Source organism: Crocodylus siamensis, chromosome 1 (assembly GCF_052110815.1).
Source record: "Crocodylus siamensis isolate JL-2025a chromosome 1, ASM5211081v1, whole genome shotgun sequence".
Classification (NCBI taxonomy): Eukaryota; Metazoa; Chordata; order Crocodylia; family Crocodylidae; genus Crocodylus; species Crocodylus siamensis.
The window spans coordinates 3,494,368-3,507,406 of NC_143395.1; the positions used below are offsets into that span (position 1 = coordinate 3,494,368).

The following is a 13,039-nucleotide window of genomic DNA, read 5'->3' on the forward strand; positions in this document are numbered from 1 at the left end:
GTCTGGCTCCAACCCTTCTCGCATACCACAGCCCCAAGCACCTTCATAACACTAAAATTAAAATCACCCTACAATGTGCCACAGCTAGAAAATAAGAAAGGGGGCTGCCAAAGCCCTACCTCTGTGTTTTATTTCATACTTTCATAGTATACTTCTGTGAAGACTCATTTGTCTTGAAGCACAGCTGTATAGAGTGGTTTATCATCCCTCCCTGAAGTTAGTTCATTTTACAGGTGGGGAAACTGAGGCACAGAAGTGACGTGATTTGTCCAAATGGATGTGGAACTGCTGATGTGCCAGGGTCAGAACCTAGAGTTGTGATTCCCAGTCTCTCTCACTACACCAGGATCTCTCTGTCCCCTTTCACGTACCCCTCTCTAATCTTGCATGGTCCATCCCCAGGTCAACTTTAACATGGCCAAGGCCAAGCTGCTTTTCTCTCTTGCTAGCCACTTTCTGCTTCCTTTTGCCACCTCCTTTGCGAGCATCTATAAGAATGTGTTTGCATTCCCTCACTTCCCTTCTTATTTCTGTGCTTCATTTTTAGTTGTCTTACTTTTCTATCAGCAGCATTTCTACATACATTAGTTACTGGGGAGGTACCAGACCCACTTTTTGTTCAAAATGTGTTCTCCTTTCTCGTGCATAACAACAAGCTGAAAGTTTTTAACAGGTATCTTAATTGGTGTTTTTCTTACATTACTGTGAGCGCTTGCTGGAATGATCTGAAAACCCAGAGGCTTTATGGTGGTGGACTTTGCGAGAATCTGGGATATGAAAGATGGAAAGGGATCATTAATGTTAGCTGGCCTAGAATATTGTTTTGTTTTTTTTCCTTGCTTGCTTCTATCTCAAATCTCTTGGCAAAAAAGATTTTTCTTTTCTATGATTGTACGTGGCTTCTCTTTCAGTTAATGGATCCGAGGCCTCTGGCTACATCAGGAAAAGAAATCTTGATGCACCATTTATTTCTAATATTAGAGCCAAAAAAACCTTTTAACCTTCTCTCTCCCCTTAACGCCCTGACAGACATGCACTCTGTCGCTCGCACTCTCTGCCCTGGCATAAATCAAAAAGACAAATTTGTGTCAATTGTTTTCCCTTCTCCAGCCCCTGTAAAACACTTGCTTTCCTTTTTGCAGAGTTGCACTGAGAAGAGCTTCCCATGTTAATGAGTTTACCTCGCAAAGGAACTTAATCTTGTAAAAAAAAAAAAAAAAAAAATTGAATATAGCCCATTTTAAATGAATAAAGTATGGCAGAGAGAGTACTACTTGCTGAATTGTGTTGGAGTGATGTTGTACTGTGATGGTCCAGGAAGTGTGAGAGGCAAGGATCGCTGTGGGTGATATTCTTTATTGGACCTGAAGAAGAATGTACTACCTGTGAAAGCTTGTCTAAGTCTCTCCCAACCACACAGTTGGTCTAATAAATGACATCGCCTTGCCCTTCACATACTTGTTGGATTTTTATTTTGCATGCAAGTGCTGCTGGGAACCTGTTTACGAACAGTGTATCTTGGAAATCCATCTTCTTATCTCCATATCCCAACATGCTGTATCTCTCTGCAGGTTTGTGGGATCACTGGGCACCATCATCATTAAGTGCAAAGATCTGCGAATTATTCAGCTGGATATACCTGGAATGGAGGAATGTTTGAATATTGCTAGCTCTATTGAGGTAAGATAGTTTAATGTTTAGGGTACAAACATCTAGAACTCTTGGTTCGGAGATGATCCCTTTTATTAGACTAGCTGAGAAATTGCAAAAAAAATATTTTTTTTTCTGCATGCTTTTGAGTTTACATGCCCTTCATCAGGCTCAGGGAAAGTTAATGATGATAAAAAGTCCCCATGTGTAGGAAATAAACTTCATTGTTGCACAGGGGAAGCAGAAGCTGGAAATCTGTTTCTCTGGGTTCACGAAAGTGTCTTTGGGGGTTGCTCTTTGCTGTGCAGATCAAGCAAGATTCCTTCCCTGTTGCTGTAGTGCTTAATATTCGGAGTATCTTTCAAATAGCTGTTCAGAGATGAAAGAGTGGACTAAAAGAGCATGACCTTACAGCAAAATGCGGGGTTGGACAAAATCTTGGCATTCTAATTTTCTAGGCAGGATCCTGCACCTTTCATATGTTGAGTGAGAAGCCCTGGCATCAGCTGAAACCAATTATGCGGTTTACTCCCCCTGGTGTAGTGGGAACTCAGCAGAGCCATGTTGCCACTTAGTTGTTTCCACCTGTTTCAGGAGGCAAATGAAAATTGTGAAACTGGCATTTGGTTTGGAGCAATGAAGGGTTGCTTGAGCACCCCCCCCCTTTTTTTTTCAATGTGACTATCAAAATTACTGTATTTATTCTAATACAAGATGACCCTGAAAGTAAGACACCCCCCAATAATTAGATTCTATGCACAGAAAATGTATACATTTATTGTAATTTTCCATGTATGGAATCTTAAGTTTCTTCTTAAATTTGTCCCCCACTGCTACACAGGTGATGGGAGAGAGGTGATGAGGGGGGCAGCAGCGGGGTGGGCAGTAGGGGGAGAGGTAGTGGGTGGCAGTATGGAGGTGGGGCAGGCAGAGAAACAGTCAATTTGCCCCTGTTCCCTGCCCCCCTCCACAGATTTACGCCCCCATTGTGCCTGTTCCCACTTCCCCTGTTCTCACCTCCTCCCCTCTGTTACTTCTGTCACTTGAAGCCTGAGATTGTCCTCCCCACCCCCTGCCTGCCCCTCCATGCCCCCCCCCCTTACCTTTCACGCAGGCAGGCTCTGTCCCTGCCGCAGCCTGAGTCACAGAACATGGCTTTAGCCTGGTACCATATGAGCAGTGCAGAGCTGGCACTTTTCTTCCAGCCCAGCCCTGTTGTACCAGTGATGGTTCCTTGCCGCTGCTCCTATGGGGCCAGACTGGACCAGCAGTGCCAGCTGCGTGCCACTACTATGGGGAGGGCTGGAGCCATGCTCCGTACCCTGAGATGCAGCAGGAAGGGAGCCTGCTGGCAAAGGGCGAAGGTGAGGAGGGGAGAGAGAGGGAGAGGCAGCTTGGGTGTGGGAGGAGATGGGGGTTGCAGGGGCAGAGGGGATGTGGAGGCTGTGTTGGGGAGGGGCAAGTAGCAGCTGTGGCTCCATCCCCAGCCCCATCCACTTCCCCCTGCCCCTGCCTCATGTTCATCTGTAAGGCAGGGGGCTTCTTCTGACATGGTAAGGAAGTACAGGTTGGATGAATAGACTGTAAAGTGGATAGCAAACTAGCTGGATTGTTGGGCCTAGAGGGTAGTAATCAATGGCTTGATGTCTAGTTGTCAGCTGGTATCAAGTAGAGTGCCCCAGGGTTGATCCTGGGGCCGGGTTTGTTCAATGTCTTCATCAGTGACATGGAAGATGGCACAGAGTGCACCTCAGCAAGTTTGCAGATAACGCCAAGCTGGGTGGAGTAGTAGATACACTGGAGGGTAGGGCTAGGATTTGGAGAGACCTCGACAAATTGGAGGATTGGACCAAAAGAAATCTCATGAGGTTCAACAAGGAAAAGTGCAGGGTCCTGCAAGTAGGACAGAACAATCCCTTGCACCGGTACTGGCTGGGGATGACTGCCTGGGCAGGAGCTCTGCAGCAAAGGACCTGGGGGTTACAGTGGACACAGCTTACCTTTGTTACCAAGAAAGTTAATGGCATACTGGGTTGCACTGGTAAAAGCATTGCCAGCAGATCAAGGGAAGTGATTCTTCCCCTCTTCAGCACTGGTGAAGCCACATCTGGAGTCCTTTGTCCAGTTTTGGCCGTCCCTGCAGAAAGGATGTGTACAAATTGCCCTCCGGTGGACTTTTTCCAATGAAAATGGTTCGGGGCTTAGGGGACATGACTTCTTATGAGCATAGGCTGAGGAAACTGGGCTTATTAGGGTGGCGAAGAGAAGGCTAAGGGGGATTTAATAGTAGTCTTCAACTACCTGTAGAGTGGTTCTAAAGAGGATGGAGGTAGATCGGGGCGGACAATTATTTGGGCCCTTGGGCCACATGGGCAGTTCTGGGGAGCTACTGTGCGTCGGCCAGCAGCCCTTCTCCTCTCTCCTCCCCTACAACAGCCCAGAGCTCGTGCACCCTGCAGCTTCTTCCCACCACTGCCAACAGTGCACAGCCCCAGCTCTGACCCCTTGCCTGCCCCATGCCTGCTTTGGATTCACCCCAGCCGGAGCAGACCAGCCAGATCCTGCACGCACAGCCCCGACCCCGGCCTCCCCCTGCACCTGCTCCGGACCGCCCGCCCACGCTGAGCAACAGTGGTGGCCAGGAAAAGCAGCCTCTCCTCCTTGCTGCTGCCGGGCCTTTCTTGCTGCAGCTGCCCAGAGCCCATGCCCAAGTTGCCCTCCGGGTCCTCTGCTGACGGCATTGGGTCACCTAGCAGGGCAGCAGTGGCAGTGCAGAAGAGCTGCAGGGTGGCCTGGGCACAGCAGCTTCTGCTCAGCGGCTGCCACTGCTCAGCATGGGTGGCCAAGTTTGGAGCGGGGTGGGCTGGGGTCAGGGCTGTGCGCGCAGGTCCCTGCCAGTACGGGGATGGGGACAGCGGAGGCAGCAGCTGGAAGGAGCCACTGCTGCTGCCTGGGCTGCCCAGGGGTAGTGGGATGTCACAGGCTGGATGTCACCTGGGCCACGCAAGACTGAGGAACCGGCCACAAGCTGGCCAGAGTCCCTTCACAGGCCAGATCTGGCTCATGAGCTAGACTGTTTTCCGTGATGGTAGATGACAGAGCAAAGAGCAGTGGTCTCAAGTGGCAGCATAGGAAGCTGAGGTTAGATATTGGGAAGAATTTTTTCAGTAGGAGAGTAGTAAAGCACTGGAACAGGCTACCCAGAAAGGTGGTGAAATCTCCATCTTCGGAGGTTTTTAAGACCTGGGTGGACAAAGTTCTAGCTGGGATGATGTAGTTGGGGCTGGTCCTGCTTTGAGCAGGGGGTTGGCCTACATGTGACCTCCCGAGGTCCCTTCCAACCCTCATTTTCTATGATTGTATGAGTAAATACAGTAGTTGGACTTCTTAATCAAGCAACTTCCCGCAGTGTTTAGGGAGAAACCAAGCACGCCACAAATGTGCTGGAGAATAAGAACAAAGCGGAACTGATCAGCCTCATCTTGCTTGCCTAAACAGCAAACTTCCATTTGGCCATACAAAGCTGTAGTTTTGTATACACCGGTGAATATTATTTTGCTGGTGCTGCTTAATGAGCCTCTTGTTTCCCCACTTACACCGTAGTGTTATGCAAATGTAGTCCCTAGGAGTTGCATCACCTGGATGCACCTACAGAAAGCAACCGTGGGCGTTCTGGAGATGTCTCTTGGAGCAGTTCATCTGCTTCTGTGTGTGCCATTGTGTTAGTTAAATTACAATGTTGTCAAATTATACCACACTTAAATTACAGCAATTAACTTCCCATCCAGTGTGTTTTTAAGGGTAATTATATAGAAGCTTAGTTTATATTCTCTAGCTATGTGTTGTCATCTTCCAAGCGGGGCTATCTTGGCAGGGCTGCATCAGATGAAAAGCATTTGTTCTTTTTGTGTTAAAATTGCAAAGAGTCTAAAAAAAAAAAGGTGTTTTTTTTGTTTGTTTGTTTTTTACATGGCGGCATAATACAATCAGCACCAGCAAAGTGAGAATTGAGGCAGTTTGGGAAGTGACTGCAGATGGGTAATACAACCTGAAGTACTTCATGCCAGGGTTGCTAGTTTCAGCACAGGCTGGTGTTGGGTAAATATTGTTACGTGTGGGAGCAACTACAGGTCGACAACCCACAAAATATCTGTGTAGTACCCTTGTAGGCCCAAACTGACTCCTACCTTTACATGGGTGAATAGCAGGTAAGCAACTAATTTTAATGCGTCAGTGGCATTTCAGGTCATTTACAGGGATTTTTGGATATCCTTCTCCTTCCTGGAAAGGCACTTAACTCCATATAAGCCATGAAAAATGGAGGGGTGCCTTCCTACCTTTTTAGTATAGGTCTAGGCTATGGGTACCACAGGATGCCACTTCTTCTATGGGCCGCCTTCAGGGAGCTTTGGCAATGGATGACTTCACCCACCTGGTAGAGAGAAGCCATGGCAGCAGCATTGCAGGGGGGAGCAGCACTTGTGGTGGCAGCACGGGCTGGCTTGAGGTAGCTCACACATGCAGCCCCCTTCTCCTCTACACTAAAATATTACCAACCTCTGTTTTAGGCCAGTGGCCCAGTGCCAAGGGCACCTGCTGAGGGAGGGGGAGACCCAACTTCTAAAGCCCTCTTTCAGAATGCATTTGTACTTATATCTCCCACTTCCCAGAAAAGCATCCTTGCCACCAGGCCACAGGTTAGCCATTGCCACAACCTCCCTTTTGTTATAACTAGACTATATAGTAACTAAACATGGAAAATACATGGAGCCAGAAGCAGAGCAAGCTAGAGAAAATGTGGCTTAGTGAAGTGGACGCTACATTGGAAGGGAAGATACCCACTGTTCTGGCCCCTGCTTCTGCCCCCAGTGATAGTTCTCTATTTTGCCTTTAATAGTTACAGGATAAAATGCATAGACAGCAATGGGATAGCGGCTCCACACCGGGAGCAGGAATAATGGCTAGAATTGTTGTCAACACTGCCAGAAGGGAGCCTCTTACAGATGTGTTGGACATAAAATATCTCCCCAAATGAGCAAACAGAGCATTTCATCTTTTTTTCACAGGCCTTGTCCACTCTGGATTCAGTCACACTGATGTATCCTTTCTTTTACCGCCCCATGTTTGAAGTTGTGGAGGATGGCTGGCACTCCTTCCTGCCTGAGCGAGAGTTTGAGTTGCTCAATTCAGTGGTAAGTTGCATATCGAGGATGTTTGTTGGCATCCAGCCCTTGTAGAGTCGCACAGTGGAAAGCTGCAGTGCACACGGATTGAACGTGGGAGTGTATTAAATAAATGCTCAGACCTAGTGTTCATAGACTAAAAGTAGCCTGTAGGAAGTTGTGGTTGGCTGCTTGGCCCTCATTCTTTTATCACACGCAAGGGGATTCTTGAGATTTATGTAAAGGTAACTTGTGAGAGTGGGTAGAGCTAGGGTGATGTTCCTTTTCTTATGATGTATAAAGAAGTCTGGCTGCTTGTGTTTTAAACTTGAGTTTTACTTTGTGGGCAGTGGGGGGTGTGGGGACAGAGTGTTTTGAATTACATCTCTGAAAAGAGCCCTTTTCTCCAGCTGCTGCTTGGAAATTAGAGATAAGTGGCTGGATACAGTTCTAAACTTTCTGAAGCCTCATTTATGTGGGAGGTGGAATCCTGTTCCTACGTTTATTCTGCTAGGTTGGTGCACCAGTATTAATAAGTACATAAGAACTGCCATTTCCTGGGACAGACCATAAGTCCATCTTGCCCAGTATCCTGTGTCACACAGTTGTGAAGAGTGGATGCTGAAAGGAAGAGGTGAGCAGGGTATGACCAGGGTTTTTCCCCTTGCTCCTCTTCCACTTGCAGCCTCCAGCATTTCAGGCCCAGAAGATTCTGATTCAGAGGCTGTATCCCTAACTCCCAGGCTCAATAGCTGCTGATTTACCTTTCCTTCAAGAATGAATCAGTCCCTTTTTGAATCTGGATAAACTGTCTGCTTCCACAACATCCGGTGGCAATGAGTTCCACACTTTAATTGCATGCTGTATGAAAAAAGAACTTCCTTTTGTTAGTTTTACAGTTACTACCTACTAGCTTCATTTTGTGACCCCCAGTTCTTGTAGTACGAAAGACGGTAAGTAATAAATCCCTATGGACTCTCTCTTCACCACTTGGTATTTTGTTAACCCTCTGTGTCCCTCCTCAAGCATCTCTTTTCTAGTGTTGCTAGTATCTGTTGTGTAGAGAAGGCTTTCATGGGCAGATCTATTTTTACCATCATGTTGATTAGATCATTCAGCAAGTTTAATCCATGAAGCAGTAAAGGGTCCAGCAACAGGAGCTTGGTCTGCAGTACAGCTCCCACCAGTGTCAATGCAGGTACAGTTGAATAGCTGCCAGCCCAGAATATTCCAGCTTTGAGAGCTGCAATATGTATGCACAGCCATCACGTTGTTTCAGACTCCATATACCACATCCATTAGTACATCATCAGAACAAAAAATAGCATTGATTTCTTTAAGCTGTAGTTGAGTCTAATGTCTGAAACATTTGCTGTTTCCCGTATATGGGCTAATAACTAAACTCTTTGTTGTTTGCCAAGGCTAGTTGATACAATCGTTTAGAAAATTAAATTTGTTTGGAAATAGAAGACCTTTCTTTCTTTGTTCTAGGATTATAGTGATCTCGCTGCCTTTGCTTCATCTTCTGCCTAAAGCCATAGCAAGCAACCTCTTTATGTAGGACCAGTATTCCTATTTTGATCTAAATTCAGTGATACAATGCATGTAACAAGAGTACTTTTCTGTTTGAGGTCAAAGTTGTAGACATCCCTTTAGCTCAGCAGGGGAGATTTTGAGGCACTTTTATAGGAATCACGTGGCGAGTGGTGAAAGTGCTGTGTTGTCTGAGAAAAGGGGTACGTGAGAGCGCATTGCAGTGTAGGTCTAGTGGGTGCCTTGCAAAAGCCTGGAGGAGTGAGATCAGAAAAAAGATTCCACTTCAATAGGTGTGGAAAGTGAAATTTCAACAGCAGTCTTTCCCTTTAGATATCAGAGACTAAACAAGTGATAAAACCAAAGACCTCTTACTATTGTCTTCACCTCTAAAGAGCCCTTCTGCTTCCAGCATGCTTCACTTTGTATTTCCCTTCAAATACAAAAAGAATAGTGCTCAGATAAAAAGTGTTCAGATAACTTATCTTTTGGCTTTCTGGGCATCTAACATCTGGAAAGCTTAGTTTTACAGAACTGACTGACTTATAATGCTAGGCTTCATTTGGAAATATTGATCCGTGGCAATGGGAACATTTAAGAGATGTCAGTTGATCCCAGGCTTTTATTACAAACCTCTAGACTCCATTTCTTTTCTTTTATAGGAATGGCAGCACAAGGCTCATTTAAAAAGCATAGATATACTTTCCTAGAATAACAGTTAAATTACTGTTGCTTGGATATTTCCTGCTCATTTGATTTCATTATTTAAACAGGAGGGAGCAAGTTAATGGCTGCTTGAACAATTTTGAGGCTTGAATGAGTTTTGGATCAAATAGGAGGATGCCTCCTTCATATTTAAATAGAGCAGAATTGTTCTACCTGCGTCCCTCATTTCCTTAATATCAGACTGTTTATCAGCACCTCTAATTCACCCACATCACAGGTCTTGGTATTGCACTAATTTTACCCTCGGCTCAATTCTGCATGGGAACCTTCGAGCTGTGCAGTGTCAAGGCGAGACGAAATGCATGCCGGCGCACTTTGCCCTTTTTGTTTGTCACTTGGGTTTTGAGTTCCCAGAGCACCTGTCCCGTGCCCAACTTCCCACCTGTAAAACCGATTGACAGAATGTCTCGTTTGGCATCGGTGGTATAATTTGATAGTACGTTTGAAGCAATCACATTTCAACAGTCTAGCTCAAGGCTTTTGAACATTGCATAGTCGTGCCACATTGCTACACATTCTTGCTTTTTAATCCCTTTGGACGTTATAGAAGGATCTGTTAAGGCAAATGATTTCATTTGCTTTAGGGAAGTTGGAGGCAGTATACAACTGTTGGTCTGCTGTCATCTGCTGATAGCATTTACTGTGTTCACTAATGATCCCTGCTCAGTAGGGATCATCTACAAGGCCTGGCAGCAGCATTCTTGTCATGAATCTCTGCCGTGCGTGGCTATTGTGATAAATCTATTGCATCAGCAGTTACAACAGCTCAATTATGGAACTAAGTCAGTGGAACTGCAGGTTTGATGTCTTCATTCGCGTGCTGTGGGAAAGGAATAGAATTCATTCCTGAGCATTGTAGTATTATTATTATTACTATTATTATTATTTGTAACGCAGGATGAAAATGATACTGAGACAAACATGCCCATATAGCATGGGATGCACATAGGAACTCTGTAAGCAAACATTAACCATCTTCTGTGTATGGAGAAATGAACAGCATGTCTAAATAATTTATTAAATTTTATAAATTCTTTAGAAGTAAATGAATAATTCCTCTCCTATGTTTGCTAAAGCAGAAGGCAAGGCAGGATGGCACCTTAAAGACTAACTTGTTCAGAAAGGTACAGGGTTTCATAGGCGACAACCTACTTCTGTCAGATGCTAAAGGGATGATTTGTATTAAAATAAAAAAAAAAAACCTTTTTCCCAACCATGCAGTTGGTCCAAAAAAAGATATTCTTGCCTGTTGCAAAAAAAAAAAAAAAAAATCTGTGTGATGTTTAACTACTTTGTACCTAGCTGGGTTACTGAGTATAACTACAATCTCCATACAAAAGATTGCATATTGTTTTAGGGTTTATATTCAAAACGGTATTTCCAGACTACAGCAGTGACAACAAAAATCCTGCAAGGTGCAGTTGTTTTTCTCAAAAGTCTTCAAAACATACAAGGCCGTTGTCACCAAGCGTTAGTGATTTAGGCAGCTCAGAGAAAAGATTTGTTTGAAAAGAAATCCAGATGTATTAAGGTAAGAAATGCACAGTTAAGACCCTATACAGATGATGTGCAATAACAGTGTGATTTTGATTAATGCTTTTTGGAGTCCCAGATGAGATGACATTGATCTTCTGACATAGTGGATTATTTTTATTCTCCCTTTCACATTTGTCACTGCACAGCAGTTAGGGTTGCCTGAGTGGTTTAACTGGGCATTTCTTAGCATAGGTCAGAGCTGGGTTTTTTCTGCTTCTCCCCCTCCCCCTTTTCTCCTTCCCCCACTTTTGAGAAAAGGTATTTTCTCAAAAATGGTTGTTTTTATTAATTGGAAAGTGTGGCTGGCTGGTTTTCCAGTATCCTCTTGAACATCACTTCTCTGTCTTGGTTTTTCTCTGTAGAAAAATGAAAACTATATTTTGAAAAAAGAGTCCATTCTAAAGCAGCTTTGAAATGTCCTTTTGATGACATTGTTTATAAGTTTCAGCCAGGTCTCTGCATTCACATTTCTCAAGTTGAATCTCACTTCTATTTTCTGCTCTCTTTACAAATTGCATTATTTCTGTTTTATGAGAGTAGGAACTAGCAATGGCAATGTATTGTCCTCTCTGAATTCCATCCAGTTCTATTGTTTCGTTAACATACTGGCCTGGAAGATCTTAATAAGGTCTAACTTCATGCAGACCCTTTCTATACTTGCCTCATTTCTCAAACCGAGTCTGCTGCTGCACATTGTTTAACCTTGGCTTACATGCTCTGACAACTAGTAATGATCGATTGCTGCTGCTTTGGTGTATGTTACATCCCTAAAAAAAAGAGAGCAAAAGATAGTGACACTGCTGTTTGCCATCCTTTGACACTGAAGTAGTTTACTGGATCTCTCCCAGTGTTAGGTGAGCTCCAGAAGACAAATGATGCTAATTGCTGCAGTTTGCTTCCTTTCAGTGCCATGACATATTATAACTCGATGGGTATGGCAATACCATCTGCCTCATGTTGCATACAGTGAGGAGCAGGAAGGCAGGGGTGGAGATAAATCAAGGCAATCTGTTTCTTCTCTTCTTTACACCAGTCGTTTCCTGGCAGCCTGTGCCCTGAAAAATGCGTTTGAATTTTCTCTCTGGAGAGGTAACTGGTTTATTTGCCATGGGTGTGGGGTATCAGGATATTAATGCTTGCTGTAACCTACCTATATCCAGTCTAAATGCAGAGTGGGCACATTTTTTGGTGTAGGACTGTAGTGTACAGTCCTACACCACTGCAAGGTCATTCTACTCCAAGGTAAAGTTCCCTCTTGGGAAGTCGGAAGTAACTATAAACTGGTGTAAGTTATCCCAGCCGACAGGTTGTGTATCCAGGTTCATCCTGAGAGAGCCATCTGCTCGGGGTAGTGAGATATCGGTGGCTTCCTGCCACATATTGGTGAGCTGAACACAAACTTTGCACATACACCCTAGCAGTGAGATCTGTTGTGGTGTGACACGACCTCCCATGTGGATGCTGGGGAAATACCATTGCTGGGGACATTTGAAAACAAAATGGGCTGCTAAAACAAAAAAAAAAAAATCAAATTCTGCTGAACATCTCTGCTTTTACAAGGAAACAGCCAATGCAGCCTACTAAGTCTTGATCATTTTACTTCACCCATGCCTGGGCTCACCTGGAGCTGTTGGGTCATGCCAACTGTACAACCCTGCCTGAAAAGAATGACTAAAGACGTGGCAGCACCAGTGGATGTCCATCTAGGCAGTGTGCTGAAAGGTGCTGGCAGCGTGTTCAGTTGTCGGATACAAGCAATGCAATAGCTGTGCCCAGATTTTTGGTAATGTGTTGAGGTTCTAGCACAGCTCACCTTTTTTGGGAAGATGCACATTTTTAGGCCCTATTGCAGTGGTTCTCAGCTGGGGTGCTGTGAGGACCACCCCCCACCCCTCCCCACCCATCATGGATGCCACGACACAAGTGCTGCTACCATGGCAGCAGCCAGATAAACTGCCCTGTGTGCTGGGCTACAGCATACATGTACTCTTGCTACATTAGGGCTCCCTGGTAACCCTGCGGGATAGCAGAGCTGGCTCAAGCTGTAGCCCTTCCTAGTCTAGCCCTCCCCACCCTCCTCCTGAAACCAGAGGCATGCAGGACAGTCCTACCCTCGCACCTCTTTCCAGGAGGTGTGGAGGGGCAGGACTTCATCAGGAAAGGGATACAGCCTGAACCAGCTCTCCTGTCCTGCATTAGGGTTATCAGAGAGGCATAATGCAGGAAGAGCATGTGCATGTGCCGCAGCCATCCCTGGGTTGGCTGCGCAGCAGGCATACAGGGCAGCAACACCTGGCCGAGAAGCACTCAAGTAAATTGAGGCAGCATCAACCTTGGTTCTCAACTGGGGGTGTTGCCCCATTCAAAAATAAAATCATGGAAAATGAGGGTTGGAAGGAGCCTCAGGAGGTCACATCTGGTCCAACCCCTGC

The 13,039-nt window shown here is 45.3% G+C and overlaps 1 protein-coding gene across 1 annotated transcript in view; it reads left to right on the forward strand.

The window, feature by feature from the left end:
- The window catches only part of MTMR9 (myotubularin related protein 9), a 40,990-nt gene that overhangs the window by 3,274 nt on the left and 24,677 nt on the right, over positions 1-13,039 (forward strand). Inside the window, exons 2-3 of the mRNA XM_090027628.1 lie at positions 1,572-1,680; positions 6,717-6,842. Of these exons, the coding sequence (XP_089883754.1) occupies positions 1,572-1,680; positions 6,717-6,842 (235 nt within the window). The remainder of the gene's footprint in view (positions 1-1,571; positions 1,681-6,716; positions 6,843-13,039) is intronic.